Genomic DNA, 23,984 nt, shown 5'->3' on the forward strand with positions numbered 1-23,984 from the left:
TGCACTTCCGAGTCCAAGCACAAAGGTTGAACGCGGACCTGGTTGAAAGCAGTGCAGACTGTACCACGGGCTTCTGAATCTGCAGAAGCCCGGCTCTTAAATGGGGGCGGGGTCGAATTCGAGCCAGCGACCTGGTGCTTATCTGTGATAGGCCGACGTAGAGTCCTGGCCGGCTTCGATTCTGAGCCGGCGAGGACTCCAATACTGCCTGAATGTCGGGGAAAAAGGCCCCTTTTGACTGAGAAATCACCAAGCGCTGATGCCAGCTTTGAGGCAGAGGGCAAGGGAAATGTTTGTGTAACAATAGGGGGAGTGTGCTTCGTGACTGTAAGGGCGAAACTCGCTCCCGAGTAGGCGCTAGTAAAGTCAGTGATACAGGAGGGGTGTCCGGTCCACTCGACCGGATCGCCTCTATGACACTCTCCCGCGGAGATTCAGGAACGCTTCTGGGCTTTCGATTGAGGCGGGTGAGCCCTGGGTGCAGCAGGGTTGAACGGCTTCGTCCAAGCCTTGCCGCTAGCAATAGTGGTAGAGTCTCTACGGCCACCGGGCTGCTCCTCAATTGAGCGCCAGGCTGACGACACAGGAGTGCGGCGAGTCTTAGACCACGAACGGCGATCCTGGCGTCTTGCATCTGAAGCAAGAGGCAGGTGCTTCTGCAGAGTGGGTCTCTCCTCATCCAGTCGCTTAAACCTCGCTATCGCTTCGGTCACCGCTGGACCGAAGAGACCGTCGAGAGAGACTGGGGCATCGAGGAGGGGGACCTTGTCCGCTTCAGGGAGTGCCGAGTTCGCTAGCCATAAGTGCCGGAGAGAGGCTACACTCCAGCCCATAATCCGTCCAAAATCCTGTGCCAACCCCTGGGTGAGGTGCAGGATTGCGCCCGCGTTCTTCCTCAGCTCGGCAGAAACATCATCTGCGAGGGTGGAAGTAAGGGACTCGATCAAGTTCGTCTGTGCTATCGCTAGGATAGCAAGATTGTTCGTTGCATCGGTGCCTTGGGAACCGCAGATCAACGAACGTTCAGAGAAGGCAGCTGATATCTGCCCAGACCGAGTGGGAAGGTTAGGCTTCCTTGTGCTCCACCTTGCTGTGGGGGTGAGGAGATGAGTAGCCAAGGAATCTTCGAGTCGCGGAACCCCCTCCGTCTGAAGCTTTTGTCGGCCTGACACCACCGTGAAAGGCGAAAAAGACACTACCGGGGCTTTCGTAGAGAAAGGCTTATCCCAGGTTAGCTGCACGTAGTGCTGTACAGACGGGCAGACGGGGGTCGGTTGCACACCGTGCCTCGGTGTGTCGCGCCTGTACACTGGAGCCACCAGCTGGTTTACAGGCGCTGCAGGAGGAGGGGGCCAGGGGAGCTCCGCTCATGGTTTGTATCCACCTTTCTAGTGACCACTAGATTTCACAGTACATTTTAAGGATATTTCTAGTGCCCTCAAAATGTGAGTAAAATTACATTTTTGAATACTGAGTCATTTTGGGGAGGCGGCACGGATGGTGCAGTGGGTAGCACTGCCGCCTCACAGCAAGGAGGTCCTGGGTTCGAATCCCTGTCGGCCGGGGCCTCTCTGTGCAGAGTTTGCATGTTCTCCCCGTGTCTGCGTGGGTTTCCTCCCACAGTCCAAAGAAATGCACGTTAAGCTGATTGGAAACTGAGGTTCATTTATTTTCACAAAAACAGTGAAGGGCAAGGGGCGATGAGAAAGAACAAAAACGTCCTACGGGTGGATTCCTGGTCTCTAAGATTCCCTTGGCTTAGGGCGCGGCACTATTCCCATCAACATTATTCAAAAGTAGCTTTTCTCTCTTTCTCTCTTTCTCTCTCTCTCTCTCTCTCTCTCTTTCTCTCTCAACGGTTCAGAGGGACTTCCCGTCTTCTCATTGGCCGCGGCGAAAAACGGAAAATAGCGCCACAGCTCCGTAGTGATTTAAGGACTACCATTGAGAATGAATGGGTTTCGGTTTAGGGAGTTTTAGCTAAACAATTCTCGGGTCCCGCCCGGTTTCCTCCCACAGTCCAAAGACATGCAGGTTAGGCTGATTGGAGGGTCTAAATTGCCCGTAGGTATGAGTGTGTGAGTGAATGGTGTGTGTGCCCTGTGATAGACTGGCGACCTGTCCTGGGTGTATTCCTGCCTTTCGCCCAATGTATGCTGGGATAGGCTCCAGCCCCCCTGCGACCCTGATCAGGATAAGCGGGTTCAGATAATGGATGGATGGAGTCATTTTGGACACAAGAACAAGATGTTTCTGTATACTTCAGTCTTCACCTGCTGCTGCCATCAGCAGCGACATCATCAATGAACACAAGTGAGCCAGCACCTGTGGCAGCCATACACGCCCAAACTATAACGCCCCAACCACCATGGTCCTGTGGTTCTTTTGCAGTTCATTTCAGCCTCCACAGTTTGCTTTCTCCATCACTCTGGTACAGGTTCATCTTTGTCTCATCTGTCCATGACACTTTGTTCCAGAACTCTACAGGTTTTTAAACCAGGTACTTTACCATTGCTGAGCTCACCGCCATTGCTTCTTAACAATGTACCAAACAGTTTTTTGTTTTTTTTCACCCTAATGATGGCCTGCTTTACTGGTGTAGGGCCCCTGGAATATGTAAATGGTAAATGGTTGGCATTTATATAGCGCCTTTATCCAAAGCGCTGTACAATTGATGCTTCTCATTCACCCATTCATACACACACTCACACACCGACGGTAATGCCATGCAAGGCACCGACCAGCTCGTCAGGAACATTTGGGGGTTAGGTGTCTTGCTCAAGGACACTTCGACACAGCTTGGGCAGGGAATCGAACCAGCAACCCTGCGACTGCCAGACAACTGCTGTTACTGCCTGAGCCATGTCGCCCGTGGTGTATGGTGGTGTTTTAGTGTACTGAAGTAGTAGGCTTGGTAAAAAAAATGGGAAACCTTTCTGTGATCTGTTATTTTTATCCAATGCAGACAGCACATGTTAAATGTGGATTGATTATTGGTTGACCAGAGTTCACCAACGTTTTAATTCAACTGTGTTGTTGTATGTGCACCAGCGGGAGTTCAGCAAAGCAAGGTATTTTAATGGTAAATTGCCTCACCCAGACAAATTTCCCTGAGCGGGACAATAAAGTTCATCGTATCGTATTGTACTATCTATGAATTTAAAATGTTCACTGTTTTCCCAATCACTGTGAAAGGGCGTGTTAGAAAAATGAAATTTTGCTTTTTTAAGAGAGCTGGAGAGGGAAAGACTGGCAGGAAGATCGAGAAGCCGATACTGTTACTCTGGTCAAGTGAAAACATTCAATACATCCGTAGCTAGTTTGTTGCCCAGTTAAAGGACAGTATAAGTATCTGTAATAATTGCAGGATTTGTAGCGTTGACCCATCGAACGGATCACAGACCAAATTCTGGAGGACTTTGTATTGACGGTCATGTGCAGGTGGATTCCAATCACCGGAGGACGTGACGGCGCTTGAACATTTTCCAAAGCCTCGACTGTGTGAGTAAGCAATAAATTTGCCTTCTCCAAAATTAGCTCCAACTAGGCACGCCAACGTGTTTCTTTTTTGTGGCATTATACCTTGCAGATATTTTCTGTGAACTTGCTACGGTGCCTATGCATGTGAATGGTCGTTTTTTATTTTCCTATAATACAGCAAAATTAGGATATTATTAACTAATGCGTGTAACATGATACGGACCTGTGTCTTAGAAATTGCAATTTAAATTAATGTGCACTGATTTGTAAAAATGAATACATATTTTCCCTTTTGCACAAATACCTCATACTTTGTAACTCTATGAACAGCAAAAATACGTGTCCAATATCTTTCTTCGCAATAACCCAGTCTCAAATGTAAAATTGTTTTTTGAAGTGTAGAATTTGAACTTGTGGATCAAATGACACGCCTACATTCAGTGAAGTGAGTTTGTAAGTTTCTGTCTTTTTTAGACTTTCCTTCCACAGCTCCTGCTCTCAAATGTGGGAAACTATTTTTTATGTGTCCCCGAAACAAGTAAGCCAGCTACCATAAGGTGACTATTGTGTCCTTCTGTGGTCGTTGTGTATGTGCATAATTCCTCTGTGGTCTCCTAGGTATCTAAAGTTTTCTTTTTCTTTTTAAATATGTGTGTGTCTAACAGTGGTGGTTTGTTTGCTGACGTGACCAGCTGGGTAGGTCTGCAAATGCTGGGAGTAATGTTTCCTCAGCAAATTTGATCAGAAGCTCAAAGCTGAGAAGGCTATGCATTTATTTTGTTCATAGCTAGCCAGCTAGTTTAGATAGCTATGAACAAAATAAATGTATCGCCTACTCGCCTTCCTCAACATTCATTGACCGAGTATCCAAACCTCTCCTCACCCTAGCGAGTCAAAGTAACAATAAAGTTGGGTTACACTGGCATTAACACTAGTTTGGTCCTCATGTTAAGAGATAACAACAACCAACACCAAATGCAGATGGCACTCCTAAAACCAACTCTTTTGCTAGCTTTCCAGTATTCCTTATAGAAGTCCATCTATTCCCAGGTGCACAGCCTGGTAGTTTATAATGTTATGTCCCATGTTTTTGGTTTGAAGTGAAATATTAATTTAACTAAAGACACCAGTTTATCGAGGGCAGTGGTTCCCAACTCGATCCTGGAGTACCCCTGTGTATGCTGGTTTTCATCCCAACTTCCAACCATGATTGCAACCCTTATCATTTTAATTGAGTGGTTTTCATATTTAGAGGGATTACTTACCCTCTTAAATGACATGTTGTCAAATTGCAATGCACACCAGAAAGAATAAAATTCCCATGTTCATATTGTGTGGCGGCACGGATGGCGCAGTGGGTAGCACTGCCGCCTCACAGCAAGGAGGTCCTGGGTTCGAATCCCCGTCGGCCGGGGCCTCTCTGTGCGGAGTTTGCATGTTCTCCCCGTGTCTGCGTGGGTTTCCTCCGGGTACTCCGGTTTCCTCCCACAGTCCAAAGACATGCAGGTTAGGCTGATTGGAGAGTCTAAATTGCCCATAGGTATGAGTGTGTGAGTGAATGGTGTGTGTGCCCTGTGATGGACTGGCGACCTGTCCAGGGTGTATTCCTGCCTTTCGCCCAATGTATGCTGGGATAGGCTCCAGCCCCCCTGCGACCCTGTTCAGGATAAGCGGGTTCAGATAATGGATGGATGGATGGATGTTCATATTGTGCTTATTGTGCTATATTGCATACAATGCATACATTTTGCAGACAAATTGCATAAAACATGGTAAATTATTTTTAACTGATCAAAAGAGTGAATCAGTAGGTTCCTAATTGGTGAGTGCTGACATCTGGTCAGCCATTTTAAAGATTATAATTACTAGTAATTGCTTGCAAGATGATTCAATAAGAACCATAATAGTGTGGTCATTTTATTTTTCATGGCATTGCAAAGCTGGCATTTTTCTGGCATAATGTGGTTTAAGGTAAATAATTGACCTTAAGACGAAAAGCACCTAATTAAGAATGAACAGCTTGTTAAAAGTATGCAGTGGTAATTGGGGTTGGAACAAAAAACAGCTTCCACAAGGGTACTCCAGGACTGAGTTTGGGAGCCACTAATCTAGGCCATGTGACCCAAAATGATTTCAAACTGCATTACCCTCTAATTCCTCATGGGGTCACTGCAGGCTTTGGATTGTCCCAGTCGCCTGACCTAATATGCAATAACTGAGCAATTTTGACATTCATAAAGGAAACTGGTTGCATTTCAAATTGAGAGAGTAAAGATAGCAGTGTTCCAACAGTAAAGGCTTGTGCTCATTCTGTGATAGTGTTTTATTAGTTATATTGGTGTTGTTTTTTTGTTCACTACCTATAGTTATGCATTTCTTCTTAATTATTTTTGATCATTGAACAAAGATATGACACAGAGCAAACAACATATGAGGAATTGTAATAGTTTGTTTATTGCAGTTCTACAAATTGACAATATTTCCCTTGAGCTATGAAATAACTTAATATTGGACTGAGATTTTAACATGCCTTCCAGTGCATTGAGGCATTTTCATAAGCATACCAAGAATAAAAATGCATATGTTAAAACTCAAATAAAAAATAAACAATTTAAATAGTCAAGGCTTTCAAAGCAGACACAAATTACTTAGAGTTTGCTCCAGGCAAACGGGATAAAAGCAGTAAAAAAAATAGACCGATAATTCGGTCTGCTAAATCAGAAACTTTAATTTCAGCAGGAATTATTAAACAATATGTAGGCACACATTTTTGTATTGAATTATTACACAGCTGATTTAACTTTCTCACCACTGGTGAAAATGCACATGACAGAAAGATCAATAATTTGCAACATGAGTGCAAATTTGTTATTCACAGATTTGAAGCGATTTGTTTTGTTACTCTTTTGTCTTTGTGTTTCACCCAAAGACACTTATTTGGACACTTACATAATTTATAATTAATTATTGTGATAAATCAGATAAGGTAGGATGTGAGAACAGAGTTCATTCACTTATATTACAGCATATTGCTTTTATGACCAGCCAAAGAGGCTGGTTGTTCTGGCAATGGCCCACTGTTGTACATCACAGTGGTACATCATTGTGCAAAAAATATTTATGTATTAGTGTGTCACTGAGACTTTCAAAGTGGCACATGCACAGACTTTTATAGAACAGTTTTTTTTAAAAAACCATTTTACGAAATTCAAGTGCTATGTTCTGAAAGAGCCTTGTGAACGAGGACAAATATCCCCATGTCATATGATCAAAGTCGATTATTAAACCTTTCAGAATTGCAGGTGCAACGTGTCCTTCTCAAACCCTCTCGTCGGGCTTCTCAGCTGAAAAATGTAACTCTTTTCGACAAAAGAGTTAAATCCCACAGGGGTAACAAAATGCTTGCCGCAAATTCATTATTCTGAGGACGTCTGCAAAGAAATGTTCCTCAGTAACGGCGGTGGGACGGGTCGGAACACTTCAGGAGGTCATACTTGACATAGCCGACCCGGTCGACCTGCCTTCGGGAGTTCAGCCTCCAATAGAAACGATCGCGGCAGAAGTAGGTGTGTCCTGCAGAGGGAAACGGCGAACCATTAAAGTGGTTAACTATACACTGCTAACACATATTCTTTACATTCTACTGCCTTTTCTGTATACATGTACTGTGTACATATCTGCCATATCGGCGTCAGATAACTCATTTGAAATTCTTTAGGCCTGAACTGACATTAAATGTGAAGAGGCTTATGCAGGTCCTATAGAATTTTCAACTGATCGTGTTACTAACTGAAACAAATGTCAAACAAGAATGGTATTTCTTCATATGGGTGTAAATTATTATTATTATTATTATTATTATCTTGTGGACTTTCACCATAACTTTCACCATAACTTCGAAACATTACATTGTGACTTGAATGCTGACCTTTATACTGGAAGACATCATGAGAGTCGATGGGTACACCTCCGAAGACCTGGTCCACGTAGCGCGGGTAGCCCTTGTCAATGGTCTGCGCTTTTACGTCCAGCCTGTAGTGGCAGTTCATGATAGCATTTGAGTACAGGTTACAGAGGTACAGGTCATGCACTATTAATGGCTGCTGTTTGAATGCCTCAGGAAAACATTGCCTGCTGCACTCATGAAACCAGCGTGCACGTTTGATAGATTTACAACAGAGGTGCACAGCAATGGCCGATCTGTTTCAGGATTTTGTGCCAACTTCTGCTTTTAATGTCTTAATTAGCCCAGTCATATCTTGATCTGACATTTCTATGAGCGCCAGCTACAGCTAATGTATTCTAAAGATTTTACGGTGCTCAAGTACGAGAGTTTATAAAATTGTCAGAAAACTGAAATGTGATTTTTTGGAACGAAAAACCTGCACGCAGATCGGCCCACCAGGACCGCAGTTGAGCTGCCCTGGTTTAGAAGTGGAAAACACTCGTGGCAGAATGTGTTTCAGCCCAGCTCTCATGCAGTGGAATACATTGGTAGTAGTAAAGATGCCACACGAATGTCTGCTAACGGATTTTAATTCCGCTAAAAGAGGACCCTTGCACTACACTCGATGCTACTCCACATTATTGCACTCAGAAAACACTTACAGTAACCATTTTGTATTCAAATACTTTTCTGTAAGGACAAGAAGGTGGGGTTTGCCATTTTTCAAGAGTATTTCATTGGTGCGACTACACTAGACAAGCTCTGTAAAGAGTATAAGTGTTTGAATCTGAAACGATGACGCTTTTGACCCAGCTCTTAGCAGTGCCGCCATTCTGTGGGCTCTCACCTCCAGTAGTTCTCTCCGCTGAAGAGCAGAACCTTGCCCTTCCCCCGCTGCAGGGATCCCTCCACACGCTCCAGGCTGCCTGGCAGGCCCAGCTTCTCCAGGCTGCGGGGCCCCAGCACGCTTTTCCCAGTGTACACCCACACCCGGCGGCCTGCAGGGGGCAGCAGAGTCTTCCTGAATTACACATGAGCCCATACTCCTCCAGGGACAGTGCCCTCACCCCACGTCTGTGCTAAGGGTGGGCTAATGCGCTGTGTCACTACCAGGCCTGTGTCCAATATGTTTTTTTTAACTTTGATATGCTGGTAATATTTTAAGACACCTCTGCATATCTATGAGAATTCTCAATGAAACGTGCTATTAATCAAGACATCAAACAATACGAAAAAAAAACAGCTCCAGTTGAAACAGCTGGTAGCTGGTGGACCAGTTCCGTACTCAACATGGTTTCACCAGCTAAAGCTATGCTTTGAAATAGCTGGAAGCTGGTCATATCTGGATAATAGACCAGGATTTCTTTCTGAATAAATAAAAAAAGATATTCCTTTCTAAACCGTCTGCAATCCGTTTGACTTGACCGGTGTCTAAATGGCAAATAAAGTAAGCGAACCAGGTCTGGTTTATTTACAGTAAGAAAAGTAATTCCCTCAACTACCGTCAAAACTAAATGTGCTGAAGCACTGAGGTCAAAGGGCACGATGCGGCGCTGTTTCCTTGGAGATGTATGTACCTGAGAAGAAGTAGACTTTCTTGGTGAGCAGATCTTCGAAGGCGGAGTCGATGGTGGAGGGCAGGGCAGGCCACCTCTCTGAGGTGCGGAAAGGACCCCTGATCCCGTTCTTCGGGGACGCCTTCCAGTAATGTCTGCACAGGACGAGGCGATAGCCCAAACGTTAGAGAACGTCACCATTACCAACACTGGGAAGCAACCACTATCAATTTCTGATTCGTCATCTTTTCTCGAATTATCCAATCAGTGAACCACTAAATCAGCCAATCCCAAGTTTAGCACCAATTAGGAAACTAGTTGTCACACACCGCTGCTGACTAGAACCGACTTCAGACTGTAGTTTTGATTTGGATTATAGCAGACACATAAAGGTGTTGAACCAAAGGTCTGAACCAAAAATATGTTTTCCTGCTTCCTGGATGACCTAGGAAACATCGGACCATACTTTGGCCTAAAGCGAAAGTGTCAAAACAGGTTTAATGATACAATTCATCTTCTTCAGTTACACTAACGGCCTGCCATGGCAAATTGTGCAATTGTAGGTTCTTATTTGGGGGATGCAGTGTGCAGGTATGATGGGGAAGATCTTTGTGTTCTGCTGTGCTGCTACGTAGCTTACCCGTCCTTGAAGAAGTGCAGCTCCTGCTGGATCAGAGTAATGGCATCAAATTTGTCCATATGGCATGCGTCCATGGATGGGTTCACAGTAATGGGTGTAGAGGTAGTGGTCTGGGGTGTCGTCTCCTCGGTGGGGGTAGGGTCAGTGACGACGCTGGTAGGCTTAGGAGGACCAGGGTCAGGGCCAGGTTTTGGGCCTATAAGCAAGAATGGGGCATTTCAGATCAGACCATAACTGCTTATGCCTTATTAACACTGGAATTTAGAAAATGGAACAAGAAATATTCATATTTATGAAGCAGGGGTGCACGGATCTGGTCCTGGAGGGCTGGTCTGCGAGCTGGTTTTTTTTTTTTTTCAACTAATTACCTCAAATTATTTTCTTGACAGCTCTAGAAATTATGCTGGTTCACTCCTGTACTTGAGCACAGTAAAATCTTTTGGATACACTTGCAGTCTGCAGCTGTACCTGGTGCATATACAAAATGTCTGATCAAGACATTATTGAGCTAATTAAATAATTGAGAGCAGAAGTTAGCACAAAACCCTGAAGCGGATCGGCCCTTGCTGTGCACCCCTGGGATAATGGAATGACTTTGGAAATGCATCCCCTACTTCAAAGTGTGAATACTGTATGGCTTTATTACATTTTAGAAATAAAGTTTGTAGCTCACCATAGAGATACTGGATGCCATCAACATCATCCTGATGGAGGGAAAAGTTCTCCACATAGCTGTACATGGGGAACATGAGTGCCTCCTGAATGTTGGAATGTTCCAGACCCAAAGCGTGTCCAAACTCATGAGCTGCCACCAGGAACAGGCTGTACCCTGTGGGACAATCGGACAAACACACTGTCACACACACTTCACCTGTATTTACTGTATTTAATCTTGAGAATCTGGTGAAATCTCGGTTGAGGGGTATTGGCATGCGACCTGACTGAAGTTCTTAGATTATCAAAAGTGATAAACAAAGTGGACAACAGATGCTATTTCAGAATGAGTTCTGTCAGAAGACCAAGGGGGCAGTGGAAACAAGCTAAAGCTTCATACTACAAAGGTATCAGGAAACATTTCACCAAGAGAGTTGTCAATGCGTGGAACAGCTTCCCAGTTATGTAATGGAGGCAAAGTGTGTTCAACTCCAGGCTTGACACAGTGCTTGATAGCATCTGGTCTGTTTGTAAGTGATTTGTGTAGCTGGAAAGAATTCCTGGTGTTGTAGGAGGACCTGACGAAGTATTCAGAGTTTCTGTGGTCCGTGTTCTCATAGGAAGGTTGATGAGCTCACCCTTGTCGGGGCAGAAACCCCACTTCTTGTCGCGGTCGTAGTCGCTGGTTGTTGCGCACCACAGTTTTCCGTCTCCGCGGCCCTCGCTGGTGCAGGAATCGTATCTTGCTCCCAGGAATGTGAAGGGGAACTGGCAGGGCTCTCCCTCAGAGTTCCCACCTGTCACTGCCGTATCTGCCACACGGAGAGCATCACAGTCAGTATTACTATTCTATGGGTTAAATTATCTTTAAAGTACTTTTTAAATGCTAGTTAACTGCTAGTCAAAATATTTTCAAAAATAAGTAATTTCCTTTTAAACTGGTTGTTAATCTGCAGGCATAGGGAGGTAAAGCAGGTGTATCGGGAATGATACTTCTGGTATTCTGCTCCCTATTAAATATAGCAGCGAAGATAAATACAAGCAAACTACGTAATGTTGAACATTTTTCAAAAGCGACGAAAAGCTGCATAGCCATTATTTGCGGATAACTGGAGCCTTGTAATTTTGTTTTGTAGAACGATTTAATGCTTCATTTGCTTATATGAAGTTTTTGTTGCCGTCTTTGATGAAATCTGCTAGCATAACACTTAGCAGTAAATGAATGGCACTGGAAATGCCATTCAACGTGACTTCCGCTTTACCTCCCTATTTTACTCTTGCTTAAAGGGCTAATTATATTTTGGGATAATTATTTGACAAAGGTCTGTTATTAGGATTGTGAAAATATTTGTCTTGGAAGCCTCGTCAAGGGAGATTTACATCACAAGCTATGTGCAGATTGTTTTATGTTGATTGTCTCAGGCACTGTTATGAGAAACCACAATGTATTGGTTTCACACAGAAGAACTCTGTGGTAACTGACAGGTTTTCATTGCAACTCCAACAAAGCACACCTCAACACAGATATCTCGTTGAACTTCTATTTAGGGAATTAAAGGACTATACCAACATTTTGGAAATATACCTTGTTAACTTAGCATAAAGACTCTGTTGGTTGAGCGCAGTGAAGAAGGTGGTTGCTCTACCTTCAGAAGGTACGCGGATCATTGTGCTCAACCAGCGTAAGACGGACGGATACGTGTGCTGAGTTATAGTTCCAACCAACTTCTCCAAAAAGAACGTCCCTCTACAAGGATCCTGAACCCTCAAACTCCCATCGCCAACCTTACTGGAAGTGAGGGCTGACCTCGCCTAGTGTATGAGTGCATCCAAACCATATCGGGAACACATGCCCCCTTGATTACGGAGCCACAACTGTCTTTATGTGGTTAAGTTCCTGTTTTCCCCAAGCCCGCGCCTGACCCGCCTCACCTCGGTTTGGGCAGAAGCCGTATCTCTTGTCCTGGTCGAAGTTGTCGGTGGTGGCACACCAGCGGTACCCATCGCTGCGGCCTTCTGTGGTGCAGCTGTCATAGCTTTCCCCCAGGAACACGAAGGGGAACACGCACTTGTCCCCGTCGCTGTTACCGGCGAACGTGTACAGAACTGCGGGGAGGGAAAGCGGTTCACACTTAGATGCAAACCTTTAGCAATATGACAAACACCTTTTAGAGTGCGTACATGGATAGACTTCACTGCTGCACAGGTATAATGCAGAAAAACCAAGACCAAAACAAGAACAACAGAGAGGGAAAATCTTTACTTAGAAATGTAAACTTAAATCACTGCATTTCACATTATTTATGGAAAGTTCTGTTCTGTTCCACTTTTGTGTTACTTTCAACAAATTCAACATTTGGTGTCAAACGCGCTACTTTTGTGTTGCAAATATACAATTTCTGTTGCAAAGAAAGGCTTTTAACACTGTGAAACTGTGTTGTCCTGAACTTGACGTGTGTTAAAAAAAATTACACGTCACAGTTGTTTTTTAACGTGTCTGTTTTGAGAGTGCCGAATCTCTTAAAGCTAATTCAGAAATTCAGCTTTCAACTCTTATTTCACCAAAGCCAACAACAAACTCACGTTCACTGGGACAGAAGCCGTATTTCTGGTCCCTGCCGTAGTCCGCTGTGGTGGCACACCAGGGCATGTTGTCAGAGCGCCCCTCGGTGGTGCAGGTGGAGTAAGACTTCCCCTCGAACACAAACGGGAAGTGACACATCGCACCCTCAGCGTTGCCAAAGCGGGTCGTCACCACTGTAAACAGATGTCGACTTTTTCATGAACTTCAGAACATTTGAGGTGAGCGCTCTAATGTTAACTTTAAAAAAAAAAAAAAGGTTCTTCTAAAATTCTTGAAAATGCAAAAAATGGAATCAACGCTAGCTCAGCATGTGCGAGGTATGAACATTTCTACGTTCTATCTATGTCTTTCTATGTCCGGCAAACATTTGTAAAGTTGCCAAAACACAAGGACCATGCTTGTGGATCCGTCAGTGTCAGGTGATAATTTGTGATGAGGTCTGCTTTGCATATTCTCAGGATTCAGGATCAGGTGTCAGGGGCATAGCTAGGAATTCTGGGCCCCCCCGAGAGAATATTGCTCTGGGCCCCCCATCCTACTGGAATTTTTGAGGGCCCTCTATAATTGTCACCACTTTTCAACCCACGAGCGACGGCCCTGTCAGATTTATCCAGGTATAAGACGTATAAGAATAAATCAGTACCCGACATGGCGTAAGTAAATAAGAGAGAATAAATTAGGCTGGGTATTGCTGGTTAACCACAGCAGGATGAGTGAATCAGGTACAGTATTCATGTTGGTGCTCACCTGGGCCTTTCCCCAGGGTCCAGAATTCGTCATCGTCGAAATGGGCGTCTCCCTGCAGCCCCTGGCCCGGGGGGTAGGCATGAGCCAGCAGTCCATCTTTGCCATCGAAAGGGTAGGGGTCTCCGTGATCTGGAACAAAAAAGCAATGTTGCGCGTCGTTCTCATCCTTCCGCCTGCTGCGTGATTTTCCATCATGCACCGCACACACACAGATATTTATTTGCCGTCTCCTCTGAGGCTCGGCCTTAAAACCGGTTCTGTTTCTTTTTCGTTTTAAACTGCTGCCTTTAATGGAGGTTCTGTTCCACTTCAATTCAGTGCAGTCTGTGCAGAACCTAACTGAAATTGAGATCTTGAATGGAAAATTGTGGAACTGTCGATGCTTGGCTGCTGATTGGTTGGGCGCATTCAGATCTGTGATGTAGCTTCAACATGAATTCAGCCTGTCTGGCCAATTTCTTAATTCAGGAACCTGAATCTCTCTTCCTGAACTAACTGCACTGAAATGGTATTGAAACCCAACCCTGGTGTCTGGAATGATTTGGCTAAGTCCTAATTTAACCTTAAAGGTACAATAGGTAAGATTTTTGTGTTAAAACATTGGCATTCACAGAGAAGGGGGAGAGATAAACAGTGTTGTGGTTTGAGGGTGTTTTGTTGTTGCAATTCCTCTCTCGACTGTCCGAAATGACCTATTGTACCTTTAAACGTAAAAGTGGCCACTATTGCCCAGGCTCAGTGCGACAGCAGCGCCTCGTCTTGGCTCACCTGCTTTCCCGAATGACACCATGATGTCAGCAGTCCCGTCGTAGAGGCGTGTGAATGTCAGTGGGGTGACTTCGCTCCACACTTTGAACGCCCGTGCGAACGCATCGTCAGTCACAGAGGCTTCCATGTCTGGGGAGTAGTTCATGATCCTGCGGAGCGAAACCACAGCCTACGTTCAGTTCACCTCAAACGTAAGAGTTTGGGATTCAAATACTTTTACGCATTACATGGTGTATTGGAACCAATGGAATACTCCCAAAAAGTGCAAACCATGCCTTCTGGTCCTCTAGATTGGCTCCAGATCAATCGAGCACAGAGAAGTATTTGAATCCAAATAAATTATGTATTTTACCCAGGTGTTAATTACAATTTTTGTTGCAATTTCTTTTTTTTCACAATGATTTCCAGACCCCCTCAGCCCCTCCCAACCTATTGTTTGGGAACCACCACAAAACTGGATCTATAAAATGAGACTGGATGGGTCAAATGGATTAAGGGGAGAATGGAACATCAATGGAGCCAATAGCAGGACATCGATCGGGTCAGCCGATCTTATTTGTGATTGGACGGGCCTACCTGTAAGTAACGTCGTTGTGGTCCCATTTGAGGTCCCCGGCGAAGGTCTGGTAGTTACGGATGTCAGGGACTCCGCAGCGGGGCTGCTTCATGGCGGTGACCGTGGGCTGGTCCAGCTGTCCGGTCTCTTCCAGGCCCAGCTGCCTCTGGAGCCTCTTCAGGGCCTTGGACGTGGACATGGCAGGCAGCAGGCCGCTACGATGCTGCACGTTCATGTAGCCGAACCGCCGCAGGTAATCCTACAAGGACACAAGGTCATTTCACCGGTGAGATACATCACTTTCATCTCATGCAGTCTCATCTGCTGTAAACGAATGCAATCTAGTCCTTCTGCATTTGATATGCATCACTATGCTCATATACAGCCAAATTCACTTAAATCTAATACATTTGTATTTCGCAGCGAGAAAAATATTTAAATCTGACAGAATCAAATTGACTTTAATCAAATTGAATCCAGTCGAAATCTAATTATAATCTTTTTCTAGGCAAAGCATGAATCAGACCTGGCATAATTACTATTTGATATGTTTTAACCTTTTAGACACCATTACAATTGCTTCAGATTACTGGCAATTTTAGAAGCAACTCAAGGATCCCTGACAGTTTATACACATGTTGTCAATGTCTCAAGAGATTAGGTATTTAAAAAATGAATAAGTTATTGTCATGGCATTATATTTCCAAATGATTAAATTATATTTTTATGACTGAAAAAGCACTGTAGAAAAAAGGTTTTTGCCTGCAGATTAACAGTTAACAAATATATAAAAAAGCAGACAACTTAAGCAACACTATTGCAACCCTATGCAAGCACAAAGTGAATATCAGATGAGAAGAACTCACGTCTGCCATCTCGGCATCAGTCCTGTTTTTGAGTATGTCTCCGGGGAAGGTAACAAAAACGGATTTGAGCGGGGCACTCCACCCACCCAGGGCACAAGTCCCCAAAACAAGGAGAGCGAGGACTGTGGATCTCATCCCGACTTCTTGGTCCCCAGTTGTCTTTGGTGCGATAATGCGAAGCTTGACTGGAAAACACTCTGAAAAGGATGATTTTAAAGAGATACCATACGTATAGAACTTGTCACCAGATCTCTCAAATTGTCTGGAAGTTAATACAGTTTTAAAGTTCAAGTTTTGTCTCTCTCTCTCTCCTTCCTGCTTCTGTTTTGGTGTGTTCCTGTCTTGGTCCTTTTGTGCTCTGTCCCTGCAGCTGTGAAGTCTGTATTTATGTGCTCTGAAATGCGTTAGTCACTTTGACACGCCCAGTCTGCACGCATCACCCCTCCACCTCTGCTCCTGTTTTCTGGGGGTGGAAAGCATATATGCTTACATACACAAGTGTTTTTTCCCCCCCTTTTTCAGTTTTGTTTAAGTGAAGGAAAAAGGGGGGTTTCCAAAATATCTGCCTTATTTGGTATAGTTCCTGGAGCTGTCCGGGGTGGTGGTGGGGCAAAACCTCAATAAGAAGTTGCAACACTTCATAAACATATCAGATTACTGCAAACTATTCAATAACATAGTTCTGTGTATGTGTATACGTAAGTGTTGGGTATGAGAACAGTCATTTTCTCCAGTTCAAAGTGTGTCAATCAAGTGTATGTTTTTTTGCTTCTTTTTTTCACATGAAAGGTAAATAAATTCACAGTAGTGCGGGTAACACTCAGACTGGCATCATTGGTCATCTGGCACAGATGATGACACAGCGATAGATTTGCATGTCGATTGACTCATTCCTGGATTATTGTAATTTAGGATATCAGATTGCAGAACTTTTGGGTTACACCACAATGTGCTTCAGAAATGGACGGCAAAAACATTTTCTTTCCCATATCAGAAGTGTTCAAAAGTGTGCCAGGAAGATGGGGCAATGTTTCTTCGCATCATCAGATTTACACACAAACTGGTCGCAGCACTAACTACTGCATTACAATGAAAACAGCTTTAGCATAGAGACTAGCCAGCTAACTGCGTGCATAGCTAAAATACAGTGAACAGTATTTTTGAAACCATTCAATTATAGATCCCCGTGTTTGTCAACATAACGTTGTTATAACGTCGTATAAATGAATCAGCTTGATTGAACGCAGGTGATTGCCTATTTTTAACCCTCCTATTATGTTAAGAGTTTAGGACCCTTTTTATGTTTGGGACCAAATTGTTTATTTATTTACTTATTTATTTTAATTTGTATTTTCTGTCATTTTGTACAGTTACAGAGGATTAAAATAAGCCCATACAACACATGCAAAGTTGGTACAGGACTTAATTGTATGATTACTATTTAAAATTAACAAAATTATGCACTATCAAGATAAAACAATGGTTAACTGGTTTTTAAGCGATGTTAAACACTGAATGGGGTCAAATTGACCCCAAACATAATAGGAGGGTTAAGTGTGATGTTACAATTAAACTAGGTCAATATTGAATCCATGTGCAGTAACATAATGCTACGTAGCTGCTAATTAAGTGGCTATCCAGTTGTTATGACAACAGTGACTCTGAGTCTTGATGCGCATTAGCTATGTTTTGTAGACTGAACGGTTGCAATCATTATAAATAGCCTACGTCATTGCATAGCATTACTGAACAAGAATCTTAGAAAGGTGTTACATGTGAATTCAAAACCTATTCATTGATCATGTAGTGGGTGAATGTTCTGTAGTGGGTGGGTGGCCTACCTGTAAATTACGTCGTTGTGGTCCCATTTGAGGTCCCCGGCGAAGGTCTGGTAGTTACGGATAGCTAGCACAGCTAACTTTGCTCTGAGTGACTTAAGCTAATTAGGCCTAAATTCTGCTGGCAGATGCTCAGCAACAGCTACAGTGGAAGCCACACACATGTGCAGCATAGTAATCCTTGTGTCAAAAATGACCCGCCACTATGTTTAACAGCAGAGAAAACCCCCTAAATGATCTTTTTTCTACTTGAAATTTGATGACAAAGTTTGTGATCAAATGACAGGTTGTTTTATCATGCAAAATATATTTGGGGTTTAAATTAATTCAATTACGCTGCTTTATTTTAGGGGTTTAGTGAAGGTGGGTAATTTTTTACCCTTAGGACAAGGGGAGTATAGAGAACGTTAATACTACACAAGGGTTAAAAAAGTAACATTCATAAATGTAAGCAACATTATGCATCATTTAAGACTGTTCAAAACCAGTAATGTTAGCTATAGCTCTACTGATCATTCAGGTCAATGTTGATGGCTGTGCCTAGAGTACGTATACAGTCCCGGCCAAAAGTTTTGTCGCATGAGTGGACAAAAGTGATAATTGCTCATTACCCAACTCTTAATCAGCTAATAAAGTTAGGAAACAACACAAATTAATCATAAGTATCTAAAGTTTATTAGAAGCTAGCAAAATTACATTTCAAAATTGTTACTAAATGTTACAGCTTGATAATAATCAACAGGCCAGTTTTGGCCGGACAAAAGTCTTGTCGCAATGGCCAACTCCAATTTCTAGGCCACAGTGAATAAGGAATAAGGAAGCTTGATTAGTCAGTTGTAGGTAACTTTGAGCTATAAAAGCAGAAATTTAACACTTTAAGCCATCAAGTTCATGCTCAACATTGCTTCTGTCAACATGCCCAAGATCAAACCAGAAACCAAAGTGCTGATCATCAAGAATCTCAAGTCCAAGTCTCCTGCTGAAGTTGCAGACATCTTCAATGTGTCTAAACGGCATATGGAGAGGATTCGCAAGCGCTACCAAGAGACTGGCGACGTCCATGAAAGACCCAGGTTGGGCAGACTGCGCAAGACAACTGCTCGAGACGACAGCTTGCTGGTCCGACTGTCAAAAGCCAGCCCCATGTCAACCGCCTCACAGCTCCAGGAGGAGTGGACGCCAGCAACACCTGTTTCTTCAAGAACTGCACCTGTCTGTATGTGTGTGATGTTATGCGATTGTGTATATGTATGCATAGTAACATAGCGAGATGTACATAGCTTTACTGCACTTTGATATTTCTGAAAATACCAGCCGTATGAGGGATCTTGGTTTCACCTGAATGTGGTCAGCTACTAACTGATGTGGTGGCCAGGAATGGAGCAGTTTGCTGATGCTGAACTGCTGAAAATGTGGTCTGTGGTATATTGTTTTATGGTTTGCAGTCTTACCTAAAAAGGAGAGATATCAAAGTCGCATTTTGCCTTATGATAAAAGGGCTGGTATTATTTGCCACTGAATGTGCAATAAACTGTTAACAGGTTTAGCAACATGATGTGTTGCATCCTGAGGCACCCTGAGTCATGTTCAGGTGAAAATGCAATCACATGTGATTGTAACAGAACTGGCCGTTGCTTTGAGAATTAAAGGATTAAATAAGATCATATTTGGCAAATACGATGAAAAGAAAGTTTTGCACAAAGCAGGACCATAACACTACTCTGAAACATGCCTCTGCCCTATTTCCATCTAAACGCAGAGGCAACCTCCCCAAACAACATGCTTCTGCCCTGTTTCCTTCTAAACGGAGCGGCATAACATCAGGGCTGCATTCCATTTTGAAAGGCAGTTTTGTAGGATTTAAGTTAATCTCTCACAGATGGAACAGCCTATGAATGCAGCACCTGCGTTACGCTGGCAGGATATCTGAGGTGAGCTTATATTTGACAAGATCACCAACAGCCTTGCTTGCAAGTTTTCACTTCCTGCAGGCTTTTGCCTCCAACAATTAGAGTCCCATGTATCAACCAGATGATTAGCTGCCTTCAGTTGTTATTCATAACCTCGTCAGGAAACATATTTCTGCTCATGTCTATTATTAATATTGGTTAATCATGGTGGATATTAGCTTGAGATGTCAGTGATGATAATGGCTCCATAAAAATTGCGCAAATATTTTAGTTCATTGAAGTTCTCGGTCGGTAACGGTGTCATTTCATGGCAAGAGGAAGATGGTATGAAACTAAGTTGCTCATTTTCTGTCCCATAATACTCTTACTAAATATACATTATCTGCTTGTGGTCTGCCAGTGTTGACCAACTAGTGTTGGACACATTAATACTTGACGTGGGATGATGTCACCAGTGTGAATTAATCACAGAGATTCACACGAATGTGGGGTTTAGCAGGTCTTTCTGAAATTATTTAAAGGCACATCCTGCCTATGTCTATCACTGTCAAAATTATCGCCGTCAGTATAAGCTTGGTCTAAAGTAGCTGGATGCTATACACAAGAAGCTAATTGAAAACAACCATGCAAGACATTTCCTGACATCACCCCCTCCATTCATAGATCCTGTTCCTGTGCTTGATGATGCAAAAGAAGAAAGATCACTCATTTTGCATGGGAGATCGTCATGAATTCAGTTCCATTTTCACAAAACATAACATTCCATTTATATTCAGGTCGCCAATTTGCCAGCTTGCAATATCGAAAAGATTGATTCTGCAGATTGATGGGTCATCTTCAATACGTAATGTCAAACAAATACACGCAGAATGCCGCCTTGGGTCCAGTTTACATTACACTTCCTAGACCAGGTATTTCAACAAGGAGGCCTATTTTCCCATACAATACTGCGACTGGTGATGCAAGTCTCTGACTACACTTCCCTTATTTTGTGTGGTAAATGCAATAATGTTTTAAAAGAAACATCACATACTAGGATGTTGCGTAACCATGTTTGGCCAGTACTGCCTGTATGCGCCATTGTATAGTCTGCAGGCGCAATATCACATCTTTCTTCCAAGAGAAAGTCAATCAACTCCTAGTTGCTTTGTTGATAGCTCACACATGGCAAACATTTGGGGTCCTTTCATAAAATCATTCAATATGCCTGTGGACTAACCCCCCAACCCCACCGTAACCAACATACACACATACACTCACATACTCTAGAAACACTGTCCATGCAATGCCATATCCTAATCCAACCCATCCATTTTTACTTTATTTTATTTTTTCCCCATCGTTACTTTTATTACTATTACTTTTTCTCCTCTTCTCTCCCTTTTTCCATACTATCCATTCAAGGCTCCGATCAACAACCACCCACTTGTCCACCTGTTTGTCTGTTCATCCTCCTGTCTATCTGCCCGTTGGTCTGCGTGTTCATATGTATACGGGCGGCCTGTAGCGTAGTGGTTAAGGTAAATGACTGGGACACACAACGTCAGTGGTTCTAATCCTGGTGTAGCCACAATAAGATCTGCACAGCCGTTGGCCCACTGAGCAAGGCCCTTAACCCTGCATTGCTCCAGGGGAGGATTGTCTCCTGCTTAGCCTAACCAACTGTACGTCGCTCTGGATAAGAGTGTCTGCCAAATGCCAATAATGTAATGTAATGTATACACAAGTCACTCTTTCCACACTTTATTATTATTTTTATTCTTATTCTTTATTTCTTTTTTTCCCATTTATTGTTATACTGTTTTTTTTGTTTTACCCTCCCCTCAACTGTTTTCTTCCTTCACTCCCTCTCTCTCTCCCTCTCTCTCTCTCTGAAATTTACCAATGTATATATGTTTGTTTTTGTATTATTAAAAATAAAGTTGACCTCCCAAAAAGGGGGCGGGAATATAAAAAAACAAAAAAAAAAACAAAGACTTACAGGTTAGGGACTACAGATGAAAATGAGCCCATTAGCTAACTCTGGCACATTTAAATTGATGTGGCAACTGATGATGGTCACTGTGGGATAATGAAAATCTGAAATTTGGAGCAGCTGACTGAATGTGAAACTGAAATACTTTGAATGTGAGACTGAAAAACTTTGATAAGATTGCCAAAATTTGACAATCTCAATCAGACAAACTACTAGCACTAGTTGGTTGACCAGCTCATACCCAACAAAATGTATGGGTGTTTGAGTGTTGTTGTGTTTCCCTCTATTTTTTCACTATTTTGCGCTATGCTGAGTTGCGTGTGTTCTGGTCATGGGTACTGGGGGAATCTATGGACCACAGAGCTCGCACAGGGCTTCCAGGAATCAAGGCTGCCCACATGAAAGATTCCCAGCACCGCGTGGCCCCGGGCACAGCGTAAGGGTGCAGCAGCCACGGAGGGGGAAGGTGACTGGAGGGCTGGTCCCACATTAAAGACCGAAATCTGCAGAAGAGGGCCTCTCCCCCTCCTGCAATGAGGGCACTTCTGAGGACAGCCCGGACGGGGATTCCACAGTTTTGGTTCCACTCCTCCTCCTCCTCCTCCTCCTCTTCCTCCGCTGCTTTCTCATCCCTCTCTCCTCCCGGTGAGGAGGCACAGAACAGCAGAAGCTCAGCGCTGTATCTCCACTCCCACCAAAACCGGGCCAACTCAACTGGCCCTGTGCTGCCAGGGCTTGGGACCTGACCAGTCGAGTTTAAAATTAAACATTAAACAGACCATTTAAAAAACACACAGCTTCATTGCAGTCCACATCAGGAGAGTCACAATGGCAGAACTGACTACCCAGACAGGGGTGGCGTTCAAATGACCTGGACTAAAAAGGGAAGGGGTCTTTTCCTTGGTCTTTACATCCTGCATGCCTAGCCCAGAGCCTAGGACCCTGCTAAGAAGTTTGGCCTAACTGTATGCACTTTAAAACTTTGTTCCATGTCAACATTATTAACGTAGCTGAATAACTAGCTGGGTCCGTAGCTGAATAACTAGCTGTGTCAGCGCTACTCTACATACTGAGTCTGCAGGCATTTGCTCCTACCGTGCGCTACACTTCCTGATTTCGCTAATTACTTTACCTGCTTGGTTCAGATAATAAGCTAATTAGCGAAATCAGGTGGTGTAGCGCATGGTTAAGAAACATCTAGCTTGGATACTACAGTATAGATAACTTAATGTTACAGTACTACTGTACAATGGTGAGCTGGTCAGTTTGAACTAACTAAATTGCACACCTGGTGCACCTGGCCAGGTCACCAGCTAATGACATTGATTTCAGTTTTACCAAAACATTCTAACGGATTTTACAGAGCAACAGATTTCACCCCAATTAATTGATCCGTATGTTGCTACTTATTTACTGCAGTACCAATCCAACCCTATAAAGCCTAGCCACATTTAACCACACATGGGTACACAGATGACTTTGAAAGATAATAATGACAAGTCCCAAAGACCATGAATGCTGTTGTAATTTGTCTAAATTTGAGTACTTGTAAAGTATGGTATTGCAGAAATCATGCTCCAGGCATTTGTATTATTGACAACAAGAAAAATACGTTCTTCCATTTTTGTTTTTTTTTCCTTCATAAATAAATAACAAAATAAACAAACATGGGTTAGTATGCTGTTACAAACAGCATTTTCTTCAATTCTGTTACGGCGCAGATGTAAAGTCATAACTTTGTTATGTGTAAGATCAGAGTAGATCATTGACAGGAAAAGTCCCGCAGGAAATGAGTTGACAGCAATAGATCAAAGGAAGATATCTGACCGCTGGAGAACAGCTCGCTGATGGTATTGGCTAAATGGTGGAGGGGTGGGGTGGGGGTGGGGGTGGGGGTGCTGCTGGTGATGATGATATGTTAGAAATCCCCAAACTGTCAGCTTTGATTGTGGGCCTGGTCTCGGACATATTTTTGAACACCAACCCACGACACCTCACAGTCCCCTGTGAGTGTGAACTGAAATGCATTTCGTGTGAACCTGGACACATGGACATTGCGGTAAGCCATTTTCAGAGAACCACCGATGGAATGCAGAACCTTTTTAAAAATGGACCGTCCGCAAAAGCTGCTTCATCATGTCATTAGAAGCAATAGATTATCATTCACACTGAGTCATTATGACTTACAATTTACAAAAGAAAACCACAGAGGAAGAGCTTCCTCACAATGCCACATACAATATCCTGTCAGACATATAGTACACAATAGGTTGCTAAAATGGCTTTGTGGTTCCTGTATTATTCCACAATCGGAAATTTTGAAAAACATCACACAACGCACAGATATTCTGTAACACCCAGGACTATTTTGCACTCGTTTATTATGTTGCATGCTTCATTTTTGTATCAATAAAGGAATGCTAAAATGCTGTTCTTCCAGCCTATCAGGGCATTTGCTCATATC

The 23,984-nt window shown here is 43.4% G+C and overlaps 1 protein-coding gene across 1 annotated transcript; it reads right to left on the minus strand.

Annotated features, from left to right (window-relative positions):
- Positions 1-5,909: 5,909 nt before the first annotated feature.
- mmp9 (matrix metallopeptidase 9) lies at positions 5,910-16,144 on the minus strand. The gene is made up of 13 exons (XM_061257219.1): positions 15,798-16,144; positions 14,952-15,190; positions 14,376-14,524; positions 13,608-13,736; positions 12,860-13,033; positions 12,209-12,382; positions 10,915-11,088; positions 10,296-10,451; positions 9,623-9,818; positions 9,004-9,137; positions 8,274-8,424; positions 7,409-7,512; positions 5,910-7,053 (listed from the first exon to the last, which is right to left on the minus strand). The coding sequence occupies exons 1-13, from the start codon at positions 15,930-15,932 to the stop codon at positions 6,929-6,931; spliced, it is 2,040 nt and encodes a 679-aa protein (XP_061113203.1). The 5' UTR covers positions 15,933-16,144; the 3' UTR covers positions 5,910-6,928.
- Positions 16,145-23,984: the final 7,840 nt, after the last annotated feature.

This window comes from Conger conger, chromosome 10 (assembly GCF_963514075.1).
Source record: "Conger conger chromosome 10, fConCon1.1, whole genome shotgun sequence".
Classification (NCBI taxonomy): domain Eukaryota; kingdom Metazoa; phylum Chordata; class Actinopteri; order Anguilliformes; family Congridae; genus Conger; species Conger conger.

Coding starts and splice junctions, on each gene's coding strand:
- mmp9 (XM_061257219.1), bottom strand. CDS start 15,932: ATGAGATCCACAGTCCTCGCTCTCCTTGTTTTGGGGACTTGTGCCCTG. Junction 13,737..14,375: donor GGTGTCATTCGGGAAAGCAG/GTGAGCCAAGAC, acceptor TTTTTGTTCCAG/ATCACGGAGACCCCTACCCT. Junction 9,819..10,295: donor TGGCATCCAGTATCTCTATG/GTGAGCTACAAA, acceptor TCTTGCTTATAG/GCCCAAAACCTGGCCCTGAC.